Source organism: Gopherus evgoodei, chromosome 4 (assembly GCF_007399415.2).
Source record: "Gopherus evgoodei ecotype Sinaloan lineage chromosome 4, rGopEvg1_v1.p, whole genome shotgun sequence".
Taxonomy (NCBI): Eukaryota; Metazoa; Chordata; order Testudines; family Testudinidae; genus Gopherus; species Gopherus evgoodei.
This window is the reverse complement of record NC_044325.1, coordinates 144,466,845-144,481,652: the sequence shown is the minus strand read 5'-3', so window position 1 is coordinate 144,481,652 and position 14,808 is coordinate 144,466,845. Positions and strand designations below refer to the sequence as shown.

The 14,808-nt window shown below is 44.2% G+C and overlaps 2 protein-coding genes across 4 annotated transcripts in view; both read right to left on the bottom strand.

Moving 5' to 3' along the window:
- Positions 1-295, bottom strand: part of LOC115650943 (complement receptor type 1-like) — a 57,008-nt gene extending 56,713 nt beyond the window's left edge. For all 3 annotated transcript variants that reach the window (XM_030561634.1, XM_030561635.1, XM_030561636.1), the window contains exon 1: positions 242-295. In XM_030561634.1, coding sequence (XP_030417494.1) covers position 242 — 1 coding nt within the window. In that variant the 5' untranslated portion in view covers positions 243-295. The remainder of the gene's footprint in view (positions 1-241) is intronic.
- A 1,587-nt stretch (positions 296-1,882) lies between these two features.
- On the bottom strand, positions 1,883-12,546 carry LOC115651278 (complement component receptor 1-like protein). The gene is made up of 6 exons (XM_030562217.1): positions 12,479-12,546; positions 9,252-9,443; positions 8,918-9,014; positions 7,546-7,631; positions 3,039-3,233; positions 1,883-2,106 (listed from the first exon to the last, which is right to left on the bottom strand). The coding sequence occupies exons 1-6, from the start codon at positions 12,543-12,545 to the stop codon at positions 1,883-1,885; spliced, it is 861 nt and encodes a 286-aa protein (XP_030418077.1). The 5' UTR covers position 12,546.
- Positions 12,547-14,808: the final 2,262 nt, after the last annotated feature.

The following is a 14,808-nucleotide window of genomic DNA, read 5'->3' as shown; positions in this document are numbered from 1 at the left end:
AGGTGGGCAAACCTAGCCAGAATTCAGTTCTTCAGGGATTTTCTTGGAGAGTGGATAAACACAGAAACTATGGAAAGGAGCACAGGAAACACTGTGATAGCTACACAGATATTTGAATTCTCTTTTTCAGATCTCAAACTAATCCCAAAATCCTTTTGGCCTCGACGCTCAGCCCTCCCAGATCTTGCTCATCACAATGGGATCAAAGATAATCCACCACCAAAACCTTAATCAAACTTACTTCTTTCACAGACAGGGACAGGAGGATCCCATCTACCATCATCTTGGCACCGAGTCTCGGGGGCTACCGCTCAAGGTGTAACCAGGGTCGCATTCAAACACAAGGTGACTTTTGGCCTGTCTCTCTCAGTGGAAGTTTAGTCTCCAGCTGTGGAATTTGCTGAATTGGTGGCTTGTCTCAAAGTTCTTGTGGTCTCAGTTTAAATCCTTTTACATGTCTGACGCACCGAGCATTTTGGGCAACCAAAAATCACTTGACATTTTAGGGTAGCGATTTAGTATCTTACATTGCAAGTCCTAACAGCCTACTGCTTTTCTGAATCTTCTACTCATTTGTAACCAGGGCTGGCTCCAGGAACCAGCCAACCAAGCACGTATTTGGGGCAGCACTTTGGGGTGGGGCGGCGCTCTTTTTTTTTGGGGGGGGTTCATTGGGGGCAGCACTGGAGGGGTTTGTTTGTTTGTTTTGGCGGCATGGTGCTTGGGGGCGGGGCTTCGGGCAGGGCGGAGCTCGGGGGTGGGGCCTTGGCGCGGCGCTCGGGGCAACGCGGTGCTAGGTGGCAGGGGCGTGGTGTAGTACGGCTCTCGGGGGGGCGGGGCTTCGGGCAGCGCAGCACTGGGGGAGCAGGGGCCTGGTGCGGCGCGGAGCTCAGAGGGGGGGCTTGGTGTGGCCTGGTGCTCGGGGGGGCGGGGCTTTGGGCAGCGTGGCGCTCATAGGGGGCGGGGCTTGGCATGGCGCGGCTCTCTGGGGGTTGTGTGGCGTGGCGCTCAGGGGGCGGGGCTTCGAGCAGTGCGGTGCTGGGGGGAAGGGGGCTTGGCATGGGGCTCGGAGGTGGGGCGGAGGCTTCAGGCGGCACTTCGCTGGGGGGGCGAGGGCTTGTGCGGTGCTCAGGGGCGGGTCTTCGGGCGGCGTGGTGCTCGGGGGGGATATGGCAGGGCGCCACTCTTCTTTTTCGCTTGGGATGGCAAAACAGTTAGAGCGGGCCTTGTTTGCAACAATCTCATCCCCACCCCATTATAGAAAAGAGGTTGACTGCAAGACCAGTTTTGGGGGAAAAATAAAAGTTAGTTCATGATCATTCAGTATGTAGGAACGAGAGGGTCGTATTCCACATCCAAAGGAAGAGTGAAAAATTTGTGAAGTTACTGGAAGGATTGCTCAAAATTGATAGAAATTTCAGGTTAATTGTGAAATTCAGCAGAGGAAGCAGAAGTACCTGCAAATGCTGCGGTGGACCAAGAAGTAATTGAAAATCATCTTCTAAATCACTTCCAGTTCCCATTTCAAGATGGGACAGACATGAGGATCCTGAGCAGAGGAAGATAAAAGTGCTCTGCTTTCACCTTTAAGTTACAGAAATTCCCCTCCGCAGACCCACAGCTCTTGCCAACTTGGGTCACTTCTCACAGCTGGTGCAGTTTGAGGAATTATAACTGCTAAATGCATTGTGGGGAAGAACAAGGATTGCAGCAAACAGAAGGGACAAAGTTCTGGGTCTGTTCCTAACAATTGGGACCATCCACTTCTCCCATCAAACCAGTCTGTAAAGTCTCCTGATTTGAGGTGAGCATCAGGCAGGACAGATCCAAACTGGGTTAGTGCTGGAGGTGCTCACAGGTCAGACAGAAGGGAAACCTGTTTCTAGATGCATAATAAGAACAAATCAGAGTTTTGACACTTGCCTAGCTCACAGACCGGCAAAGGTGGATCCCACGTGTCATCAGTTTGGCACTGACTCAGACTGTCACCCTTCATGGTGTAGCCAGGATCACACACAAAGGTAACATTGTCTTTATACGAATAGACATGTCTGTCATCAGATACTCTTCTTCCATTCCGGATCTGCGGGGCTGAGCATCTAACCTCTGAAAAAGAAATGCTTTAGGTGAAGCAGGGCCAGAGAGGAAGAAAAAAAAATCTCTCCACCCTACTCAGCTCTCAAGCCATCTTTAGACTTTACCCTGTAACTTGTTGCACTAGCCTATATTATTCCCACTTGAAAATACAGGAAGCTGTGCGTCTAGCTATGCCAACAGCGCCAGACCATTGTGATGTCAGAAATAAGTTAACCCTTGCTGTTGGAATGGGTCAGTGGTGTGAGGGGACTGCATAGAGAGTGGATTCTTTGGCCCAACTGCTGCAGTTCTTCCAAACCACCCACACACCGCAATCACCACACACAAAATAGCCTCTCCCTGCAGCACACACCACTCCCTCGTCACCTGCAGACACAAATCGGAACAACCACCCGCACAACACAACCAGCACACATATTCAGCACAGGCACACACAGCCTCTCATCCCTCAGTTCCTTCCTGCACAAATTAACACAAATATCCCAGTGCCATACATGGTCACCTATGTCATTAGATTAGGGTTTCTTAGAGCCATCTGCTTGGGGTGCAGAGCACCTAGGACAGTGGCCTGGGCATGCAATCTAGAATCTTAAACCCACCAGCTCCTCGACTAACATTCCCCAGTGTCACCCTTTGCCGCTAGGGTTAAAGACATTTAACAGCATTCCTATTCACCTGTGAGCCTAGCTGCTCTGCTAACAGAGCTGCTCTACGGGTGCATCCAAAGGTACCAGTTTCCACCTCAAATCTTCAGCCCTTCTCTGGAGCTATTCACTCCCTGTCTAACATGAATCACGGAAATCTTGTGGAGATGTTGCCACGGGAAGGCACACTAAGTGCAGGGATTTAACTGGAGTCTCACATTTGTGGGTTTGTCTGAACCTGGACTTTCTATACATAAAAGAGCAGGGCTGGGAGGCCTACGCTCATTCAAAACTCACCTCCACAACGAGGGGGACGCGCACTCCACTCTCCATTTAGCCCGTCCTTGGTTGTACAGTGAATAGAGGCCTCTCCAGTGAGCGGGTAACCACTGTCACATTTGTAGGTTACAACTGATCCGTAAGAGAAGACATCCATTATCACTCCAGTGTGTCTTCCATTGGGGATGTCAGGAGGCGGAAGACACGGAATACCTGGAGAGACACAAGATATTTTGAATTCATACTGGAAAGGAAGCAGCTCCAGTTACTTGATCTGCTAAAGAAAATGAGGTGCACTAGCTATGAAACCACTAGAATGATCTAGCCCAACAAGAGATGGCCCAGGGATGTCTCAGTTGATTGGGCACTGAAGTTACATAACTCACCAAAGTGATTTACTAAGACACGAGCTAATTGGCCAGACACATGCACTGATCATCAGAGCTTTAGGCACATGGACCCCAGTAACGAGAGAGTACTGAGATAATGCAGAATCGGTCATTACTACTCTCGGCTGATGCAGCAACGCATGGTCGGTCAAGGGACATCTACACAGAACATGTCACTGGACATTGGCAATAGCAGGAGGGATGAGCTGGAGTGCCGATGAGAAGCACAGTCAGGAAAGTAACTGAAATACTTTCCTCATGCATTGTATTTTCTAAATGGACAACCAACCGAATTCTCAATTACAGAGGGACAATCTCCACTCATTGATATATTTTGCTTTCCACAACCAAATCTCTGTGCAACTTTCATGAGTGATGTATCCCAGTATTCAGATTTGAGTATCTAAACTCTATTGTTAAATCAATTCACCTAAATTTGGGTTATTGCTGATCATGTGTCATATGACTTTTAAAAATTAACTTTATATTTGTGGATAATCTAAGTACTATACCCAGAGGTACAGACACTCTTTTCCCAACCTATGTATTATATAACTTTTTTAAGATTAGCTTTAATAACATTTTACTGTCTTACTGATGAGTAGACTGGTTCATGGTTGATTAACAACAGAAGCTATTCACAGAAGTAAGGGAACTTATCTCACTACTGTTCTCTACCTGTAGTTTGAGACTGCCCTTTCATGGGCTACTTTCACTTCTCTGTCCCAGAAAATGACAACCTTTGTTTCTCAGAGACATTCGCTAGTACAGTGGTTCTCAACCAGGGGTACACAGAAATTTTCCTGGGATAAATAAAGATAAAGAAAATGGATTTCAAGAAGGCAGACTGTAGCAAACTCAGGGAGCTGGTAGGTAAGATCCCAGGGGAAGCAAGTCTAAGGGGAAAAACAACTGAAGACAGTTAACAGTTTTTCAGAGAGACATTATTAAGGCCACAAGAGCAAACTATCCCAGTGCATAGGAAAGATAGGAAGTATGGCAAGAGACCACTCTGGCTTGCCCAGGAGATCTTCAATGATCTAGAAATAAAAAATAAAAAAAAGAGTCCTACAAAAAGTGGAAAAAAGCTCAAATTACAAAGGATGAAGATAAATAAATAACACAAGTATGTAAAGATAAAATTAGTAAGGCCAAGGCACAAAATGAGATCAAACTAGCTAGAGATGTAAAGGGTAACAAGAAAACATTTCATAAATACATTAGCAGTAAGAGGAAGACCAAGGACAAGATAGGACCATTACTCAACGAAGGGGGAAAAACAATAACAGAAAATGTGGAAATGACAGAGGTGCTTAATGACGACTTTGTTTCCATTTTCACCAAGAAGGTTGGTGGTGATTGAACATCTAACATTGTGAATACCAGTGAAAATGAGGTAGGATCAGAAGAGGCTAAAATAGGGAAAGAAGTTAAAAACTACTTAGATAAATTAGATGTCTTCAAGTCACCAGAGCCTGATGAAATGCATCCTAGAATTCTCAAGGAGCTGACTCTCAAGGAGATATCTGAACCATTAGCAATTATCTTTGAAAAGTCATGGAAGACAGGAGAGATTCCAGAAGACTGGAAAGGGGCAAATATAGTGCTCATCAATAAAAAGGGAAATAAGGACAACTCAGGGAATTACAGACCAGTCATCTTAACTTTCTGTACCCGGAAAGATAATGGAGCAAATAATTAAGCAATCAATTTGCAAACATCTAGAAGATAATAAGGTGATAAGTAACAGCCATCATGGATCTGTCAAAAACAAATCGTGTCAGACCAACCTGATAACTTTTTTTGAAGGATAAGAAGCATTGTGGATGGGGTGGAAGCGGTAGATGTGGTATATCTTGACTTTATGTAAAGCTTTTGATACTCTTTAACATGACCTTCTCATAAAGAAACTAGGGAAATGCAACCTAGATGGAGCTACCATTAGGTGGGTGCAAAAGTGGTTGAAAAACTGTTCCCAGAAAGTAGTTGTCAGTGGTTCACAGACATGCTGGAAGGACATAACAAGTGGGGTCCTGCAGAGATCAGTTCCGTGTCCGGTTCTGCTCAATATCTTCATCAATGGTTTAGATAATGACATAGAGAGTACACTTATTGCGGTTGCGGACGATACCAAGCTGGGAGGGGTTGGAAGTGCTTTGGAGGATAGGATTGAAATTCAAAATGTTCTAGACAAACTGTAGAAATGGCCTGAAGTAAACAGGATGAAATAAGGACAAATGCAAAGTACTCCACTTAGGAAGGAACAATCAGTTGCACGCATACAAAATGGGCAATGTCTGCCTAGGAAGGAGTACTGCAAAATGGGATCTGGGGCGATAGTGGACCACAAGCTAAATATGAATCAACAGTGTAACGCTGTTGCAAAAAAAGCGAACATCATTCTGGGATATAGTAGCAGGAGTGTTGTAAGCAAGACACAAGAAGTAATTCTTCCACTCTACTCCGTGCTGATTAGTTATCAGCTCGAGTATTGTGTCCAGTTCTGTGCACCGCCACATTTCAGGAAGGGGGTGGACAAACTGGAAAGAGTCCAGAGAAGAGCAACAAAAATGATTAAAGGTCTAGAAAACATGACCTATGAGGGAAGATTGAAAAAATTGGGTTTGTTTAGTCTGGAAAAGAGAAGACAGAGAGGACATGACAACAGTTTTCAAGTATATAAAAGGTTGTTACAAGGAGGAGGGAGAAAAATTGTTCTTCTTAACCTCTTAGGATAGGAGAAGAAGCAATGGGCTTAAATTGCAGCAAGGGAGGTTTAGGTTGGACATTAGGTAAAACTTCCTAACTGTCAGGGTGGTTAAGCCCTGGAATAAATTGCCTAAGGAGCTTATGGAATCTCTGTCATTGGGGATTTTTTAAAAGCAGGTTACACAAACACCTGTCAGGAATGGTCTAGATAATAATTGGTCCTGCCATGAGTGCACGGGACAGCACTAGATGACCTCTCAAGGTCCCTTCCAGTCCCACAATTCTATGATAAATCAACTCATCTAGATATTTGCCTAGTTTTACAACAAGCTACATAAAAAGCAGTAGCAAAGTCAATACAAATGAAAAATGCATACAGTGACTTGTTTATGCTGCTTTATCTACTATACACTGAAACATTAGTACAATCATTATATTCCCATTGATTTATTTTATAATTATATGTGGTAAAAATTAGAAAGTAAGCAATTTTTCAGTAGTAGTGTGCTATTAATTTTTATGGCTCATTTAGTAAGCAAGCAGATTTGAAGTGAGGTGTAATTTAGGGGTACACAACACAAATTAGATTGCTGAAAGGGGTACAGTAGTCTGGAAAGGTTGAGAGCCACTGGCCTAGTATACAGGAAGTGTGGCATCTCCACGCTTTCAGCAGGAGTTTTATATAACACTCTATTGAGGAAGGGACTTCACTGCATACTGTTTTAAAATCAAGGTGTTCCATCCCAATCAAACACAGAAAAACACACTATTTTCCTGCTGCACAATAAACTGGTGTCCACACTACCAGGGCACATGCATGCCTTGAAGTGCAGGTAATGAGCTTCTTGTCTAATTTTGGATTAATACAAATCCCTATCGGGCACACTTGTTACTTTATTTAAAAATGCAGAAAGGCCAATAACCATCCTGGTAGCAAGTATCATCGGGGTAGCCATGTTAGTCTGGATCTGTAAAAAGCAACAAAGAATCCTGTGGCACATTATAGACTAATAGATGTATTGGAGCACAAGCTTTCGTGAGTGAATACTCACTTCATCAGACACATGAACATTGCTGCCATACTAAGGTCAGTACCTTTTTCATTTACTCACTTGTCAAAGAAAGACTAAGTTCTTACGAAACAAGAAACGTCTTCCGGGGATAAAAACCCCTTCACACACACCTATCAACCCAAGATGCTCTTGTGGTTAAGGTATCTGGAGATCTGGATTAAAATTTTGGCTCTGTTATTGACCAATTCCCTATATCACCAGGGGTACATCACTTAATTTCTGTTTCTCAGTTCTCCCTCACGAAAGTGGGGATCATAAAGCTTCCCTACCCGTTTATTAACATTTAAGAGGCAAGCAGATAAGAGACACAAGTGCTCACGTTAGCACCTGGACCGATATTTGTAATTTACTTACGCTCGCAAATGGGAACTTCACCACTCCATGCAACACGCATGCCATAAATCTCACACTGTCTATAAGGCTGTCCAATCAACCGGTGCCTGGAGTTAAGCAGAGGGGGTTATCAGTTGTTACCTAGTCCTTTGGTGCAGGAGTTCTCCTGGGAAGCTCAGTTATTTGGGAAGTTCTTCTCCCGAGCAACAGCAGATGGGAACCAATACCAACTACTGAGTGATGATCATAGGAGAAAAGGCTCTTCGCCAACTCAGAACTCCCCAGCCCCCTGTAGAATTAAACCATGGAACAGAATCCTATGTAGGCCCAATGAGCTGGCATTCTTTGAGCCAGAGGATCCAAATGTTCTTCCTGTGCCCTCAAGTCCTCCTCACCACATCAGCAGGGACATTCCCTGCCACGGAATCACAAACCACATGCAAACTAGTAACATTTACACTTCGGGGCAGGCTGTTGGGGGATTATTATTATGCCTGCTCCATTTTGGTTTTATAATTTTTGTGTTAGAGTGGATAGGTTTTTGTGGGCCAGGCAGACCCAGCTGGGGTCTGGCTAGGTTGAGATAATCAATCATGCTAGTCGTAACCCATCCAGGTGCTATAAGCTACCGCATCACACAGGTCCATATGCACAGATATTGCCGAATAAAACAATGCAGAGCTGGGTCTAGAGTTCAGCGCCAGCAGCTGCTAAGGCCATTTTCTGTGACATGGTACTTTATGCGAGAAGAGATTCTTCCTTTTTCAACAGAGACGTGACACTCTCTACAAATGTTCCAACCAGTCCTGCAGACCTCTGCTTTTCAGGCCGCTGAAGCACAGTCTGAATCTTTCAAAGGAGGGGGCAGGCAACAGCCCTTCTGACACCATATCCCCAAAGCTGTAACTCAGACGGCTCTCCGAGCTGGGTTTGTCCTTGCAGATAGATTGAAAGTTAGCCATGGAGCCCCTGCTCTGCATGGCCCTGAGGAAAGGCAGCCATTTCAAATTATTCAGAAGAACTGTTCCCATGTCAAAGCAGGGGTAAAATCCAAGAGAGATTCCAGGGTTTGCCCTGGTCACTTGGATCCTACTCTCCACAGGAGACCTCTGTGCTCACCCAGCACCTGCAGGCAGAGCATTCAGCTGGCCAAATTGCAACTAAAGTTTGTACAATAAATGGCAGAGGACAAATGAAGAAAAAAGGGAGGCTTATGCCAATCCATCTTTCCCTGCATAAAAAAATGATACTGATTGAGTCAAGGAGATGGAGTGCTGCTTCAGTATGAAAGAGTAAACTGCTTTCAGGAGTTGGGGGAATAAGAGGATATTCACTTGTGTTCCACAGCTGCAAGCTAAGCACAAGTAGTCAGCTCAGGCAGTTTGAAACTCACCCTTCTTCACACGCGTAGTGGACCGTTGACCCAAATTGGATATCTGTTATAATAACTCTGCCGTTCTCCGGCTCTCCTGGATGACCACACGATTTCTCTGGTAGAGAACAAGGGAAGGAATAAGCTTCTCTCTTTCAATGCAACAATTATCCCCAAGATCTATCCATATGTAACACTCCCCCAAAAGATGTCGTTTAGAAGAGCCCAGAATAGACACAGCTAGAGAGCTTTACTAGTCATTATTAACTATTTAAAGATATGTTACATTTTTGCAGCGTGGATACAACCTTGTGCCTTTAAGACCTTTTTCTAACAACAGAACCAAAATATTCACTTTTACAGAACTCGAGTGCTTCTGACCACCTTCCATTTTCAAGACATGTAATAGTGGGTTGTAGCTGTGGGTCACTTCCATATCCAGGCCGACATTTGTATTTTGCAGTCTTTCCAACGGAAAAGTAATTCTGATTTTTATACTCATTCCTCAGCTCAGCAAAATGTAACCTCATTGGGACTCCACAGCCAACTAGCAAGAAAGGAAACACACATGAGAAAGAAAAGCCACATCTACTGTGTTGGTACATAAATTGCAAACGTAGCAGGTGCAGGCAGATAAAACAACAGTTTTACAAAGGCCATGTCTACACTACCACATATGTCGGCAAAGCACCCCGAGTGACATACATTTCACTGGCATAAGTGGTAGTGTGCACAGCGCTATATGCTTCTTCCACCAACATACCTACCACTGCTCAATGAGGTGATTTTATTCTGTCAAAGGGAATGCTCTCTCCCGTCGGCATAGAGAAGCCATATGAGCAATCTTACAGCGGCGCAGCTGCACGAGTACAGCTGTGCTGCTGTAAGCTCGCTAGTACAGACATGGCCAAAAAAAGAACTGAGGATCTAGCTCATAACATTCTTCCAGATAATTAAACTAGTGATTAACACACACGCACACACACCCATTTCCATCTGGTTAGCTCAGTGTCATAAATTATGCCCTTGTTCAATGATACTATCAGCTAGAGACTAAATAATTATAACTGATCCCTTCTGGCCTTAAAATATATGAATTAATTCCCCATTGTAACCAGATCCCTTGAGTCCCAGTCTAGTGCTTTCTCCACTAGACCTCACTCCCTCCTTCCTCTGAATCAGGCTGGTAAGCTAGAACAAAACATCTCATGTTTAATATTTACACCTTAGCCCCCAATTCTACAACTGTCCCAAACAAGCAGACCCCTGAGCATAGTGACAGGTAATTGCAGGAGCGGGATGTCAGTTTCTACACTAAAGCATTTCTATAAATAAATGAAGATTCAGCCTGAGTTCTCCAGTCTCTGTTAGCTGGGTTGGTGACTATTTCCCACCGACAGTTTTGATTGTGTACATGGAGCACCTGTGAGCCTGATGCTCTGCAAATCTTTCCATTCCTTTAGATGGATGATTGGATATATTCCCACAGAAAAACCTCTCACCCTGCAAACTCAGAAAACAAGGTACTGATACTTCAGATATACTGATTTCCAACTTAAAAAAAAATCATGATTATATAAAAGTAACAAAATAGTCTTTACTAAACAGGAGTTAAAATACCCCAGTCTGTGCCTGTTCCTCTCTACATACGAACTTTGATACTTTTTATTAATTAACATCTAATCAAACTACTCACACCAGTCCTATTAAATTTTCTTTAATTCTTTTATTCTACTAACTTTTCCCTTTGAAATTAGATTCCATTATAATTTTTCTTTCTTTCTTAGGGCTTTATATTCATGTCTGTAGTACCTGACCACTTCCCATGTTAGATGGATCAGCAGATACAAAGACAGCTAGAAGACATAATAGAACCTCCTGTGTGTCTCCTTTCCAAAGTTATAGGAAACACTGTTTAGAGTGGGCTTTTTCGGAGAGGTTCGGTTATAGGAAATGGCGTTCGAGTTCTACTGCTTGCTTTGCTATTCTTACACCAACCCTGAAGGTTCTCCACTTCCCTAAAATTATTAATAGTTTACCTGCAGACTACAAGAAAAAATGATCATTTCTCTTATTTAGAACAATTATTGGAAAGAAATGTAAGGGAAACTAAGAGGCTTGCCACTACAAAAATGAAATTTCTGAGCTTTCCGAATTCAAGGCAGATATCAAACTCCTTTATCAGTCAGATTTTAACAGCCTGAAGGCCACTGAAATACCACAATGACATCTGCAAAATTATAAATCAGTTGGGTTTCAGAACTGATGGGACACCAACAAAATAAAAAGTTATGGCATGAAGACTCACAGTTTAACATGGACATAAAAGCCTTACCCTGAAACAAGAGTCACTGCTGCAGTGTCCTAGCCAATTTTAATAATACTGGGCACTTAGCGCTTTATGTTGTCACAATCCTGTAGGATTATTAACTAGTTGCAGGATCAGGATTGAAGTGGTTACACTAAAGAGTTTCCATAAAAAAAGAAATATTAATCTGGCCTCCCCTATCTCTATGAAGAGTCTTAGCAGACATTCTCCTTCAAGAAGTGGAGCAACCATTATCTGGATAAAACAAAGGCATTCTTCCCAAATAAAATTTCATTCATTAGCTAAGTAACTCTATAGTTTAATGCAGTGAACAAAGGAAATAGGGTACATCTATGTCATATTTTAATTCTTCACATATCTTTCACTTCTGCAAATGAACGGTAGTGGTTTGACAGTGCTGATCAACCTACTATATTTATCTATGTATAAAGTACTACTTCTATTTCAAAAATACAGTGCATCAAAGCTCACTTCCCACATCCTCATGATAAATGTCATTGCAACAATGACTTTCTTTAGCTAGTCAGCCAATCACAACTAGGTGAAATTCCATAGTCCCGGGTTAAATAAGACTCTGGTGGTTGTGAGTGGGGAGTTATGCTTGAGTAAGGTAATTCAGAATTCGGTCTGCTGACCTAAAAGAACAAACAAGCAGCTGAGCAGCACCTTTTACCTTAGAATGTCAAAACACTTCCTTAACCCTATGGCCTGTTTCCCAGATGAGCAAAAGGAAAGCACAGAAAGAAAAAGGGCCTTGCCCATGTGACAGTGAATCTGGCCAGCCTAGTTTCACTGTCCCAAGGGGAGCGAAGGGCCAAATGTAACCCAGCAGCATAGAGGGAGAGAGACACAAGAGATGGTTTTGTGACCATTCTTTCCACTTTAAGACCCCACGAGGGCGTGGATAAGACAAGGGGAGAGCTGCTGTCAATACATGGCCTTTAACCCCGGTGTGTCTTTTTAGAACCTGACACGGCCCCGTTGGAGTCGGCGCGCTGGGCACCAACCTTCAGAGGCACCGAATCCCAGCTTTTTTGTGGTGGTGTTGGGGGGTTGCTGAAAGCACTTTCCCCGAGTGATAAACCACCCAGGGCTGGCTCCACTCACCTGCATGCACCTGCCAGGGGGCAGAGAGGGAAGAAAACCCACAGAGAGCGAAGCGGGGAGGGGGGGAAATGGGCCTGGGGCGGAGCGGGGAGAAGGGAACGGAGAAGACCAGAGGGATGCGCAGGGCTCTAGCATGGGCCCCTCACCTGCATCCTGGGCGGTAGCAACCAGAAGCGCAGCGAAGCCGCCCAGTAGGAGCAAGGCGCGTCGCATCCTCCCGCCCCGCTGAGTAGCAGCGAGTGGCCCCCCAGCCCCGGGCCGGCGGAGATATCCAGGCAGCCGCCTCCGCCCCGAGGGAGGGACCAGGGCGAGGCAGCGGTGCCAGGCGGGGGCTTTCCGCGGGCGGCGTGAGAGGAACTAGCGCTGCCCCCAGCACCTCGGAAACGGGCAGCTGGCGGGACGTGGGGTGGGGGGGCTCTACGAGAATCGCTGTTCCGCTGAGCCCACGTGCGCGGGTCACTCCTCGGTGCGAGTTTTGCGCCAGGCGCTGCAGGTGCGTTCCCAGCTCTCACCAAGGGGGAGATTTTACCATGTGCAGATGGGGCGGGGGTCTGGGCCATAAAACGTGGGAGGAAGCACAGGCTGAAATCCAGGCTCGGTTGAAATCAAGGGTTAGGGGAGCTCTGTCATTTACTGCTGCGGAGCGGGGATTTCACCTTTTTTCTTTTTAAAAATCTAGCCCTAAAGTCCAACCGTCTGTTAAATTGCTGCTTTACCAGACGTCTCACATGAGTGAGTGTTTATTTTCATATCCCCCAGACCCCTGCAAACAAAACATTATGAGACTATACACTTCCATTAATAAAATACTCCTAGTTACTTACTTGAGTGACCAAGAGGCAAAACACCCAGACCCCAGAAGTGTACTTTTAAAAGCATCATCTCAGGCTTTTTAAAAGCAGCCTCTGTTTTTGGAGGCCTGAGTTGGGTTTTCTAAAGACTTGGCAATTCTGCCACTGTTGATGGCATTTACATCTGCCAGTTGACATTTGAAAAAGCTTGGAAATTCAAGGGAACAGCCTTGCTAGCGGGTGTCATTAAACTACTGTATGGGCCCTTTCTTGGATGGAGACTGTGTTTTAAGAAGGGAATTTTTTCAGAGCGAATTCTCTATTATTGCTGCAAAAAGAGAAGTTGCTCAGCTGTTGCAGCGTCACAGGCATTTACTGTGATTGCCTTGTTCAACAGAACAAAGAGGGTGGTTACCTGTGAATTTACTAAGGGCCTGTTCCTCCTTCCCAGAACACCCTCTTAGCATGGTCATAAGTAACCCCCATGTCCTAAAGGGCACAGGGCAGGAAGTGAGACAATGAAAATAGCAGAAAAAAGGCACCAAGAACAAAACTAAGGTAAATGTGTAGCTAGGAGGATTTTCCTCATCTATGAACAAGTTAGTTAGAATTGTGCAGTTCATGAACAACTCCAAGGATGTAGCACTTATAGGTGGTGCTCATAAATCCTGCACTAGTACTGGTGCTGTGAAACCAGCTGAAGAGGAGCATGCTGTCTATCCAGGGCTTCAGTTGCATTTCCTTTCATGCATCTCTCGTTCCTGAAGGTCAGCCCAAGAGGCAGGTATCTAAAACCCATTCTGTTAATCAAGGAACATGCACAAGGTTGAAGTTTCTATCCCATATTTAAAACTGCATGCACTGGGTTAGCTAGACCTTAATCTTCTCCTGCAGATTCATGTTAAAAAACAACACACACACACACACCCCTACTGCCCACAGAAACTTTAGTCTAAGCACAAATCACTGCCAGGCTGAACTAGTAATACCCTTCATTGATATACTTTGCTTTCCACGACCAAATCTCTGTACAACTTTTGATGAGTTATGTACCTGAGTATTTGGATTCTAATATCTAAACTGTATTGTTTAATCTATTCACCTAATGTGGGTTATTGCTGATTATGTACTCTATGTATCATGACTTTAAAAAACTGTTTGTGGATAATCTAAACACCACACCCAGGTGTACAGACACTTTTCCCAACCTAAGTATTATATAATTTTTTTAAACATTAGCTTTAATAAAATTTGAAAATCTGTTTTATTTCACAATCCCTGCCCCTCACTAACCTTTACCAAATTTGGTGCATTCTACACATTGTTTACTATTTTCCTGCAGTTGAGAGGCCTCAACTCCACCTTAAAGTGGTTTTTTAACCATTTCCATTTTATAACCTCATTGTATGGAAAGCTGTGAGCACAATCACTATGCTACAGAACAGAGACAGGCAGCTAATGTGACACATCAACTCCCTTTCATCTCAAGTCAGCTCCCACCAAATTTCAATTGGAATTTTCCTCCTTAACTCACTTAGGCTTTTTTGAAAAATACCATTAATTGTGTTGGAAATGCCCATAGCATCCACTGGCCCATCTACACTAAGCTTCCCAATGCTACCACCATTGATGGCCTTGTGTACACTGAGGGGTTGTCTACACTAATGCTGTAAATCTGAGTTACG

Bases quoted from the DNA above. Each gene is read 5' to 3' on its own strand.
- LOC115651278 (XM_030562217.1), bottom strand. From the start codon at position 12,545: ATGCGACGCGCCTTGCTCCTACTGGGCGGCTTCGCTGCGCTTCTGGTT. The intron at 9,015-9,251 runs GTGAATATTTTG...GTTCTCTACCAG, and splicing joins AGCACTCGAGTTCTGTAAAA to AGAAATCGTGTGGTCATCCA. The intron at 3,234-7,545 runs GTAAGTAAATTA...GTGTCTCTCCAG, and splicing joins TGAAGTTCCCATTTGCGAGC to GTATTCCGTGTCTTCCGCCT.